The 11,335-nt window shown below is 41.2% G+C and overlaps 1 protein-coding gene and 1 pseudogene across 1 annotated transcript; both read left to right on the top strand.

Moving 5' to 3' along the window:
• Positions 1 to 309: 309 nt before the first annotated feature.
• LOC115651319 (olfactory receptor 1009-like) lies at positions 310 to 1,271 on the top strand. The gene has a single exon (XM_030562252.1). The coding sequence runs from the start codon at positions 327 to 329 to the stop codon at positions 1,269 to 1,271; it is 945 nt and encodes a 314-aa protein (XP_030418112.1). The 5' UTR covers positions 310 to 326.
• An 8,030-nt stretch (positions 1,272 to 9,301) lies between these two features.
• LOC115649685 lies at positions 9,302 to 10,271 on the top strand (annotated as a pseudogene).
• Positions 10,272 to 11,335: the final 1,064 nt, after the last annotated feature.

Below are 11,335 nucleotides of genomic sequence, written 5' to 3'. Positions count from 1 at the left end.
CATTTCCCACGGTGCACAATTCACAATCAAAATACTTCTGATTTCAGACAAAATATATTAGATTATAGCCAAGCTATTTTATATTATTTCCCCATGAAAACATGGAATTTTCCAAGAGAAATAAAAAAAATAAAAACCCATTTTCCAATTTAGCTTTACACATTAGTCCCCTATTAAATATTCTGTTTCGTATCTCATTTCTGTGACAAGTGATAACACCAACCTTTACTGTACATCAAAGGAGTCATTGGAGATATTTTGAAATACTCATTGTTCTGTCCTCTCATTTGTCTCTTCTTTGGTCACAGAGAGCATCTACAGGATAAATGGTACCGGGGAATTATACCACAGTGACTGGTTTCATCCTCCAGGGAATGACAGAAAATCCAAAGGTGCAAATCATCCTCTTCATGTCATTCTCCTTCATCTATTTCTGCACCCTGGTGGGGAATCTAGGGATGATCGTGTTAATCCGTGTTGATCCCCGACTCCACACCTCCATGTATTTTTTCCTCAGCAGCTTGTCTTTCTTAGACATTGGCTACTCCTCTGTGATTGCCCCAAAGACGCTGGTAATCTTTTCCGCAGAGACTAAAGACATTTCTTTTGCAGGGTGCGTAGTTCAGTTTTTCTTCCTCTCTCTCTGTGCCAACACCGAGCTTTGTCTCCTGGCTGTGATGGCCTACGATCGCTTTGTAGCCATCTGCAACCCATTGCTTTATCATGTTGTTATGTCCAGGAGAGTCTGCATCCAGTTGGTGCTGGGCTCTTATCTCTATGCCTTTGCCAATGCGATCGCCCACACTAGTTCTTTGTTTTGTCTGTCCTTCTGCCACTCCCATGTCCTCGATCATTTCTTCTGTGACATCCCCCCTCTCCAAAAGATCTCATGCTCCAACACTCGCATCGATGAGCTGGTGCATTTCACCTTTGCAGCTATAGCAACCATTGTCACCATTGTGATCATCCTTGTCTCCTACACATATATCATCTTTGCCATCCTGAGGATCCGCTCTGCTGAGGGCAGGTGCAAAGCCTTCAACACCTGCGCTTCCCACCTGATGGTCGTTGCTATGCTGTATGGGACTCTCTTCTTTATGTATCTGCGCCCCATCTCCAGCGACTCAGCAGATCAGGATAAAGTGGTGGCTGTGTTCTATACCCTGGTGATCCCCATGCTGAACCCCCTGATCTACAGCCTGAGGAACAAGGAGGTGAAGGATGCCTTGAGAAGAACAATATATCAGAAAATTATTCCTCGCTATAAGTAAATATGGGGACTTTTTTACTGATCAGTATTGGAGCACAGGCATGAGCTAGTTCTGAGTCATTACGTCAACATGCAGAAATATCCTTCATTATGTGATATACAAGAGAAGACAGTAAAGAAATGGAAAGTTGAGCCAGATAATGCAGGAAGGCGTAATTTCACTTGATAACAATGTCCAGTAACAGTGTTATAGCTTTTCCATTATGCATTGTTATGTGATGTCTGCAAGGATAAGTATCTTCCTTGGTTTAATTTGCTACCAAACTGTGTCAGCTAGTGTATCGAGACACATAAAGAGATGATATCAAGAATGTAATTTTTTCAGTTTGCCACTCCTGTCACTCCAGCACCCACATCCCACACCAACCATCACTTTACAAGGAAATAAAGTACATTGTATATGTGGAGGTATATTTATAGATAGACTGACAGATTGATGGTTATGCACAGGGCTGGGTGGGTAGCTAGACAGATCGATGTGCGGATAGATAGACAGAGAAACATCATTTTACATACACATGCAAGAGGAAGGACGACCCATTGGCCAACCTAAGGCTAATGAGGTCTCAGTTCAAGTTCCTGCCATGTGACCTTGATTAGGTCATTGAGAACCAGTTTTTCAATGCGGGTTAGGTGCCTTTAACAATCTTGGTCGCATGGCTTGTCTACAAGTAAAATGCTACGGAGGCACAGCTGTATTCCTGAAGTGCTACAGTGTAGGCACTACCTATGCTTACAGGAGGGGTTCTCTTGGTGAGATAATCAATCTTCCCAAGAGGCCATAGTTGGTCAACAGAAGAATTCTTCCTTGACCAAGCACTATCTACACTGGAGGTTGGGTCGGCACAGCTACGTCTCTCAGGGGAGTGGATTTTTCTAATTAAAATTTCTAGTGTACAACAGGTCTGACATTCCCGGCTGTAAAATGGGAATAAGGGCAAGTCCCTATCTCACAGATGGGTAAGTACATTGAAGATTGTGAGATGCGCACCTACTGAAGGAGCAATAAGAGTAGATAAGATCAGATATTGCACCAAAGTAGCCACCTCGCTGTATACTTACCTGTCTACATTTGAAAAGTGAGTACTGATTTTGGATGCTTCCGTTTTTCAGTTCCCAACCTGAGACCACTTCCCAGGACTGGGTTATCCAGCGCTGAGCACTTGCCCTCTAAAACCTTTCTAAGAGGTCTCAGCTTGGGCACCCAAAAATGGAAACACCCAATACTGTAGCAGAATGAGAACTCAGCTATAGTTAAGGCCAGCTTTCTGTTTAACTGTGGTGTAGCTTTTAGAGCACTTAGAACAGTCAGATTGCCTCACAATTTGGTGTGTCTCATGGGGCATGGGGCTCTGCTATAAACCCAAATTTGGGGCCATTTGATCACAGAGTTCTAAGATACAGCTCCTACCCCAAACAGCTTTTCTTAAAATTAACAGATTCTATACTTCCTCATACCCAACATTAAATCTACAGACTGTCTTGTCTCCCGCCTCATGACTGACAATACCCATGACAAGAAAAACCGCTGCCCTGCTCCTGACATAACCTACATTGTTGGTATTGGAATGATGTCACAGGAACCTCAAGGCACATACACCTGTCAGGGATGGTCCAGATAATAGTTGGTCCTGCCTCACTGAAGAGGACTGGACTAGATGGACTATTGAGGTCCTCTCCAGTCCTATATTTTTATGATTTATATCAGGAGTTCTCAACCTTTCCAGACTACTGGACCCCTTTCCAGAGGTGGATTTGGTCTTATGTACCCCCAAGTTTCATGTCATTTAAAAACAACTTGCTTACAAAATCAGACATAAAAATACAAGTGTCGCAGCACACTAGTACTGAAAAATTGCTTCCTTTCTCCTTTTTATCATATAATTATAAAATAGATTGCAACTCTCCCGTTGAGAAACACAGATATAGTACATAGAGCAGTATAAGGAAGCCATTGTCTGTATATAATTTAGTTTGTACTGACTTCGCTAGCACTTCTCATAGTCTGTTGGAAAACTAGGCAAATATCTAGATGAGTTGATGTACCCCCTGGAAGACCTGCATACCCCCAGGGCTGCATACCCCCGGTTGAGAACTATTGATTGATATGACTCCTTTACTTCGATCACACACACTGGGGACTGAGATCCATGTCTCATCATATCTCAGTCACAGCTCCAACTTATTCCTCTGCCATTCAGTACATCTACTGTACAGTACAGTGAATGCAGCTGGAGTGCAAGCAGATAATTCCCAGTGTTATTACCAGCTCCAGTGGGCAGAGTTACGGTGTGTGGGCATTTCCCTGAACTTTGTATTTCCTGGTTTTCACAAGTTTGAGTTTTGCTGAACTCAACATTCTGGAATGGCATGAGCCATCATTGGCAACCATAACTCTGTGCTAATGTAGGGTTTTTTTTGCCATTTATTCACTAGTTAGTCTGGAAAATATGATGTAAAGCCTATGATTCTTATCTGTCTGTTGCATGCCTTTATTGGTTCTTGTCTAATACTGAGATTGTACGCCCCTTGGGTAGGGAACATGTGAGTCTGATTTAGTTTTGAAACACCTTGCACATTGCTGGCTGCTCTGAAAATAATAATAATAATAATAATAATAATAATAAATAAACATAAGTGTGATGCTAACACTTTAACTAATCCATCATGTCCTTCTCTTATTATAGCCTATAGAAATAGGGTGCTGTTTCTTTAGTCTGTGGGTATGTCTAGGAGGAGGGAGAAAAATTATTCTCCGTAACCTCTGATGATAGGACAAGAAGCAATGGGCTTAAATTGCAGCAAGGGAAGTTAAGTTGGACATTAGGAACAACTTCCTAACTGTCGGGGTGGTTAAGCCCTGGAATAAATTGCCTGGGAGGTTGTGAATCTCCATCATGGAGATTTTTAAGTGCAGATTAGACAAACACATGTCAGGGATGTTCTAGATGGTGCTGCCATGAGTGCAGGGGACTGGACTTGATTCCTGTGATTCTATGGTCACAGAGAACATGCCATGCATACTGACCTCCACCAACACCACCCAACAGCTGCACAGTGGACCCAGCAACAGAAATTAGACCAAACTAAATGAGACCCAGAGAAGACTAGTCTGTTATGTGCCACAGGCAGAGGACAGCAAAGAGAGGTGCACCAGTGCTTGAGACCTCTGTAATGGCAGGGAAATAAGTGTGAGATATACCCAGATAATCCTGGCAAGTGACTCACAATAGGATGCTTCTGAGGAAGTTGAACCCACCCCCAGGTCACTGCCAATCTGATCTGGGGGAAAATTCCTTCTCAACCCTATGTGGCGATCATTGGACCTGAGCATGTGAGCAAGAATCAGTCAGACAGCCAAGCATGGGAGAGGAATGCTCTGCCACCTCAGCGAACCAGCCCTCTCCATTCAGGGTGCCAGCTCCAACCTTGGCCATCCCTGATGCTTCAGAGGAAGATATTTAACAACAACAAAAAAAACCCTCCAGAATATAATGGAAAAAAATCCCTTCCTAACCTCTGCTAGTGACAAGCTGAAAGCCTGAAGCTTTTGCGATAGGAACATAAGACATAAACCACAAGTGAACCCCAGGGCTGTTGAGCCCTGCCCCACCATCACAAGCAACCCAACATGCAACTCCATACAATCAGACTCATAATTCATCCCGCTCTCTATTAAAGCTAATTAAGCGGTTTGCCCCCACAACTCCTATTGGGAGGCTGTTCCACAACCTCCCCCTTGTGGTGGTTAGAAACCTTCTTATAATTTCCAGCCTGAATTTGTTCACGTCCAGTTTATATCCTTGTGACAACATCGTCCATTAGTTTAAATAGCTTCACTTCCCTGGTATTTAGCCCTTAATATAGTTATAGTGCCTGATGTTAGCCCCTCAACCTTTTTTATGAGACTAAAAAGCCAAGTTCTTCCAGTCTCCTCTCATGAAGTTCTCTGTACCTGTTCTTTTAAATTAATCTTTCTTCAACATGGGTGATCAGAATTGTGCACATTATTCCAAATGACATCTTACCAGTGCCATACAATGGCATTAATACTTCTCTCTCTCTACTGAGAATGCCTGTCCCCGTGGTTCTCAACTATTTACCATGGTGGGCTGCATATGCAGCTCTCTATGTGACATTTGGGCATCCAGACAATGTATGTAATACCTGTATGGCCCGAGGATGTCACATGGGCTGCAGCCATGTGCTGATTGGGCCACAAGTTGAGAATCACTGACCTAGCCTAATACATCCCAAGGTCTCATTGCCTTTTCACAGTCTCATTACAGTGGTGGTTCCGGTCACCCTGTGATCAACCCCACAGCCGGTCTCTCTCTCCTCTATTGCTTCCAGCTTGTGATCTACAACTTGTAGAAGTTCCTATTATTAGATCCTTAGACCTTTCACTTTGTACTACAATTTCATCCTAAGACTGTCAATCTGTCTTCAAGGTCAATTCAAATCTTTCAGTATAATATTCTGATCCTCCTCTGTATTGGTGATGCCTCCCAACTTTGTATCATCAGCAAATTTCATTAGCACATACCTACTTTTTGTTCCGAGTCATTAATAAAAATATTGAACAAGATTGGTCCCAAGACCAGCCCTTGAGGAACTCCACTAGTAAGCTCTCTCCTCTGATCATTCATCTTTCAGCACAACCTGTGTCTTTCTCCCATTTAGTCAATTCCTTTTCCACCTTACAAGGCCTGTTCTGTTCTCTAGTTTAACTAATAATTTCCCATGTGGTACCATGTCAAATGCTTTACTAAAGTCCAAATATATTAGATTTACAGAACTCCTTTTATCTAAAAATATCAGATATATTCCCAGAGAAGGAAATGAGATAAGTTGGCATGATCTACTTGTAGTGAACCCATGTTGCATTACATCTCCTTTACCATTTACCTCTCTGAATTTAAATATTCTGTTTTTCACAATTTTCTCTAAAACCCAGTTCCATCTGTCAGTCTCAGTTAGGGCAGTGGAATAAGACTTCAGTGACCTTGTTGAAGAATTATAGAATTCATCAAAGATCCAGAGTTTTCTATCCTCCCCAGGCTCTGCAGCATACTATAAAGCTAGGATGCAAGGATGTATGTTTGTTTTCCCTTGCTTGTTACTATATTCTCCTCCAATTGCTTTATGTACAGCTAAACCACAGTATCTCCATAATGGACCAAAAAGGATTTGATCCGATCTGAATACCCAAACTTTGAGTTATTGACCTTTGGGCCAGTAGTGAAATTGATTCAAGCCGTGTGACTGGCTGGACTAGAAGTTACTAGATCACAGGCTCTGGTTCTCATGGGGAATTCAATCACCCCGATATCTACTGGGAGAGCAATACAGCGTGCACGACAATCCAGAAATTCTGCACAGAATATGAATTTGGTGTGAATTCTGCATTATGCAATGGGGCAGAATTCCCCCAGGAATAATGGGGAGAAGAGGTAGAATAACATCATGTCACTCAATACACAGGAAGATGCTCATATATTATGGTGATGTAAGTCTATGTAGAATAGAATCAGAAATTGGGGGTTATTTTGGGCTTCTTCCACCCAAATGTGGAAGATCAATTATCCTTGTGAAAAAAAAACCTGGAATAGAAATAGTGAGCATATGAGTAAAAATGTCTTCTCGCACTCCCACTCCCTACAGAACAATATATCGGAGGGCAGTTATTCTGTACCCAAAACATTTGTCTGCAATGTGAATCTTAGTCACTTAATTGCGCGATTCTGTCATCAAGAGATCTGAAAACTCCAGGGAATCTGTCTTGGCTTTATAAACTAGAAATAAACACTTTCTTAAAAATCCCTCCTTTTACTATGTAAATCCTTTGAAGCCTTTCGTAAATGCCAGCTTTCATCAGCAGGTAGGTTCCATGGGGCTGTATTTGAACTAAGCGGGATAAATAATGGAGTAAACCATTGTATTTTCCTGAGTTAGAGCATTTCTTTTTAATGTAACTCTATTTTATCTTATTTTGGTTAGTCAAAGTGAAATGTAGCTAGCAGCCGGAAAGCTGAAATAATAGGAAGCAAACTATGTAGAAATTATTCATGATGAGCAAGATTCTGATACAATCTCTATTGTTGGGAAGTAACTTAATCCTCAGATTGCACCATTCATTTACATTGGTTAATCATGGTGTAATATTATGCAGCCTTAGAGCTGGTTGATTAATTTATAATTTTAATGATAATTAAATTTTAAATGTTGTGGGAAATTTCATGCAGCTTCCCCATCACCATCACAGATTTTACAAAAAACCCCAAAAATAAAACAGCAGCCCCTCCTCTCTATGTACATATTTTGCGTTTGAAAAAATGTTATTAAAATCTGTAGGTCTTAGGTTCCAATTTCATCACACATTGAAAATATCCACTCCCAAATATTTGGGTTTGTTTCCCTTTTTTTCCCCTGTACACATCAGAGGAAGTTAGACTACACTGAACATTTTCTGCAAAAAGCATTTTTCATAAAAATATGATTTGGTTAAAATAAATTCAACCACCTCCACTCAACATGGGTTCCAACATATCACATTCTGGTCCTAAACAAACAAAGGGCTACATAGATGACAAACAGTTTTACAGAAGTTAGTAAACCCCAAGTTAAAGGTACAGATGCCATTTTTAATTCTTTCCCCTTCTGCATATGCATTATTAGAGTTCAGGTAGTTTGAAGCAATTGAAGTTTTGCCATTGTCTTTAGTAAGATCAGGATTTAGTGCAAAATATAGCATATATGCAATGACTGAAAATTATCAATACATTTCTAACAGTAAAGCAGAACTAAATGACAAACTCACTTTTTGCAACACTGAAAAAAAGTCCATGTGGCTCTAAGTACAATGTATGTACTGGATAGCATGGTGGTAGTGCCACAGATAAGCTGAGTTTGCTTCCACTTAAGCAGAAATTCACTGTGGTGTGCTGAGGTCACTGCCTTTCATGTGGACCATATTAATCCTTGTTTCCTTGTACTCCCTATTAATCTGTCTGTGTACAGCTGTTGCCTCTGGACATGTTAAGCCATGTCCTCCTCATAGTTACAGCACTACACCCTAACTAACAAATGAATTTTCTGAGAATTTGCTAGTGCATCTGTTAATAAATTTCTGAGTTAAAATTAATTAAAAAATATGCCCTTTAAAAATTAAACACAGTGTCAAATTATTTATTTCTCCCTAAATAACCCAACCCAGGTCCTCCCTATTTCAATGGAAATTATCAAAGTCTATGGATCTGGGGCAGTGGGTGGTTTCTGAAAAGAACTTTTTAGATCTTTTTCCCTTTTATTTTACTTAACTGAAAATGACCCTTCACAGTAAAGTGTATTAACAAAACACTATTGATAGTGTCATAGTCTTTGAAACAATTCACATAGTAATTTATTTCAAATCACCTACATGCAAGCTCATTTTCATTAGCACTCCGTGGTGTTATATTTCACATGCTCAATGTTGTCTACATATGAATTTTAGTATAATTTTCATGTGAATGGTTTTAAGGACACTAAGCCAAATTCTGCACCCTCTACACTGGGTTATTTTGAGAGTAAGTGCATTAACTGTGCAGTCACAATGGATTCAAACAACTTTCGATTGAAGGATTTAGATTTATTTATAAGAATATACTCAGGTATGCAAGCGATCATACAATTGATGATGCTACAGTAATGCATATGAGTGACAGTTACTATGTTTAACCAACAAGAGGCGCTGAACTGGGACTCTCTAGAATGCAAGCAGGAGTGTCAGCTTGGCTAAAGTGCCAGCCATTGAAGCAATGGGCTATAACAGAAGCACGTCCTCTGTACATCAGGCAGTGAATGGGACACACATAACACATGCTAACCAGTGAGTTACAGATATTTAGGTCATATGTTGCTATGCATTCCAGAGTGTTTTGTCTACTGCGTACTCTGAAGAACTTGCAGCTATCGCCAGCACTCACAGGGAGATGGGGCACTCAAAAGCCCAGGGTGGTGAATAAATGTAAATCAGTTGCTATAAGCATCATGATTAATTATTTTTCCCTGCAGATAACAAGGAAGTTAACACGAATGACTGGAGACAACACACCACAGTGACCAAGTTCATTCTCGTTGGATTAACAGATCGTCTGGAGCTGCAGGTCCGCTCTTCGTCACATTTTTTCTCATCTATCTCATCACCCTGATGGGGAATATAGGGATGATCTTGGTAATTCAGATCGACCCCCAACTCCACACCCCATGTACTTCTTCCTCAGCAACTTGTCTTTCTTAGATGTCTGCTATTCCTCCACCATTGCTCCCAATATGCTGGACAATTTCTTAGTGGAGAGCAAAGCCATTTCTTATAGCGGTGCCTTACGCAATATGGCTTCTTTGTTGTGTTTGTCACCACTGAGATCTTCCTCCTGGCTGTGATGGCGTATGATCGTTATGTGGCCATCTGTAACCCACTGCTCTACATGGTCACCATGACCAAGAGAGTCTGCATAACGCTGGTGGTTGGGTCGTATTTCTCGCTTGATTAACTCTTTGATAAACACAAGCAGTTTGCGGAGATTCCTTTTGTGATTCCAATGTCATCAATAACTTTTACTGTGATCTCACCTCTCTCCTGAAACTCTCCTGCATGATGTCTCTGTCAACGAGAGGCTACTCTTACCTGTGGCAATTTGTTTGAAAGAGCACATTTCTGATCATCATCATCTCATACATTCTTTTGTAATTGCAGTGCTGAGGATCCATTCTGTCCAGGGCAGGCATAAAGCATTCCACCTGCACCTCCCACCTGACAGCTGTGACTATATTCCATGGAACCATTTTTTCATGTATTTGCGACCCAGTGCCAGCTACTCACTGGACACAGATCAAATAGCCTCTGTATTCTATACTATAGTGATCCTATGTTGAACCCCCTGATCTACAGCCTGAGGAACAGGGATGTGAAATGTGCTGTAAGGAAATGCTAAGTAGAAAAGTGATTGTTACTCAGTGAAAATCTAGCATAACATCCTTCAGAGTAACTAACGGGAAGGGTGGTAGAGAAAGAGGTCTATGCTGGGTGGAATCAAGAACTCCATGACAGCAGCATCACCAGAAACAGTATAAAGGCTCTTCCAGGTGACAGATATGTAAGGCGTTTATCAAAACACACAATGTGCATTGCATGATGTAAATTCACTAAAGCCAATTATATCACTTAAAAGTTCTGTGCTATCAGATCCTGAGTAGAATAGCTCGAATCAGTCTGCTCCATTTTTATTCTAAATAAATAAAACACCTTTCATGAACCCCCACCTTCCCAAGTGCTCAGCCCACTCTCATGGTAACTGGATGGTGTACCAATACTCCTGACCCCTACTGGGTGGAATCAGAGTTATGTTCACAGCATGCAAATAGAGATGCTAGATGTAAGCCTAAAATACACTTTTGGAAGGTTGCAACATAACACTTTTATTTCTTTAGAATTCAGAACAATAACATACAAGAACCTTGAAACAGAGAAAGACAAAGCAGGCTGTTCCCTAAGGCTATTTCTACATTGCACACTCCTTAGGGTGACATGTAAAGCCCCTCACCTGGCATGCCTCCTAGCAGCACTATAAATAGCAGTGTAGGCAAGGAGGCATTGCTTAGATGAGTAAAGACACAACTGAACTTGTAAGGTATGTACCTTGCGTGGTTCTGTACATGCCCAGCCACTGTCTCCTCAATCTACACTGCTAAACTCACCCCACCTTGTTCTAAATTAGCTCTCTGCAGAATGACTCGGATCATAAGTTTCCTAATAGAGCTTCCTCGCTCTGGGTCATCACTTTTCCCAAGTGCAGGACACACAGCCTCAGTTGCTCTGGGACTGGGTGATGGAGCTCCAGTACCCCCTGTTCCCCATTGTGAGCTCCTATAGCAACTCCACCGTAGTTTAGACTTTACTGCAGGGCCAGATGTTATTCAAGCATGAGTGCTGAAGGAACTCAAATATGAAATTTGCACAACTACTAATGTGGTATTAACCTGTCAGTGAAATAAGCCTCTGTATCAGATGACGCAGGAAAGTTA

This window comes from Gopherus evgoodei, chromosome 4 (genome assembly GCF_007399415.2).
Source record: "Gopherus evgoodei ecotype Sinaloan lineage chromosome 4, rGopEvg1_v1.p, whole genome shotgun sequence".
Lineage (NCBI taxonomy): Eukaryota > Metazoa > Chordata > Testudines > Testudinidae > Gopherus > Gopherus evgoodei.
Note: the sequence above shows the minus strand (reverse complement) of the source record. Positions and strands in the feature narration are given on the sequence as shown.

Coding starts and splice junctions, on each gene's coding strand:
- LOC115651319 (XM_030562252.1), top strand. CDS start 327: ATGGTACCGGGGAATTATACCACAGTGACTGGTTTCATCCTCCAGGGA.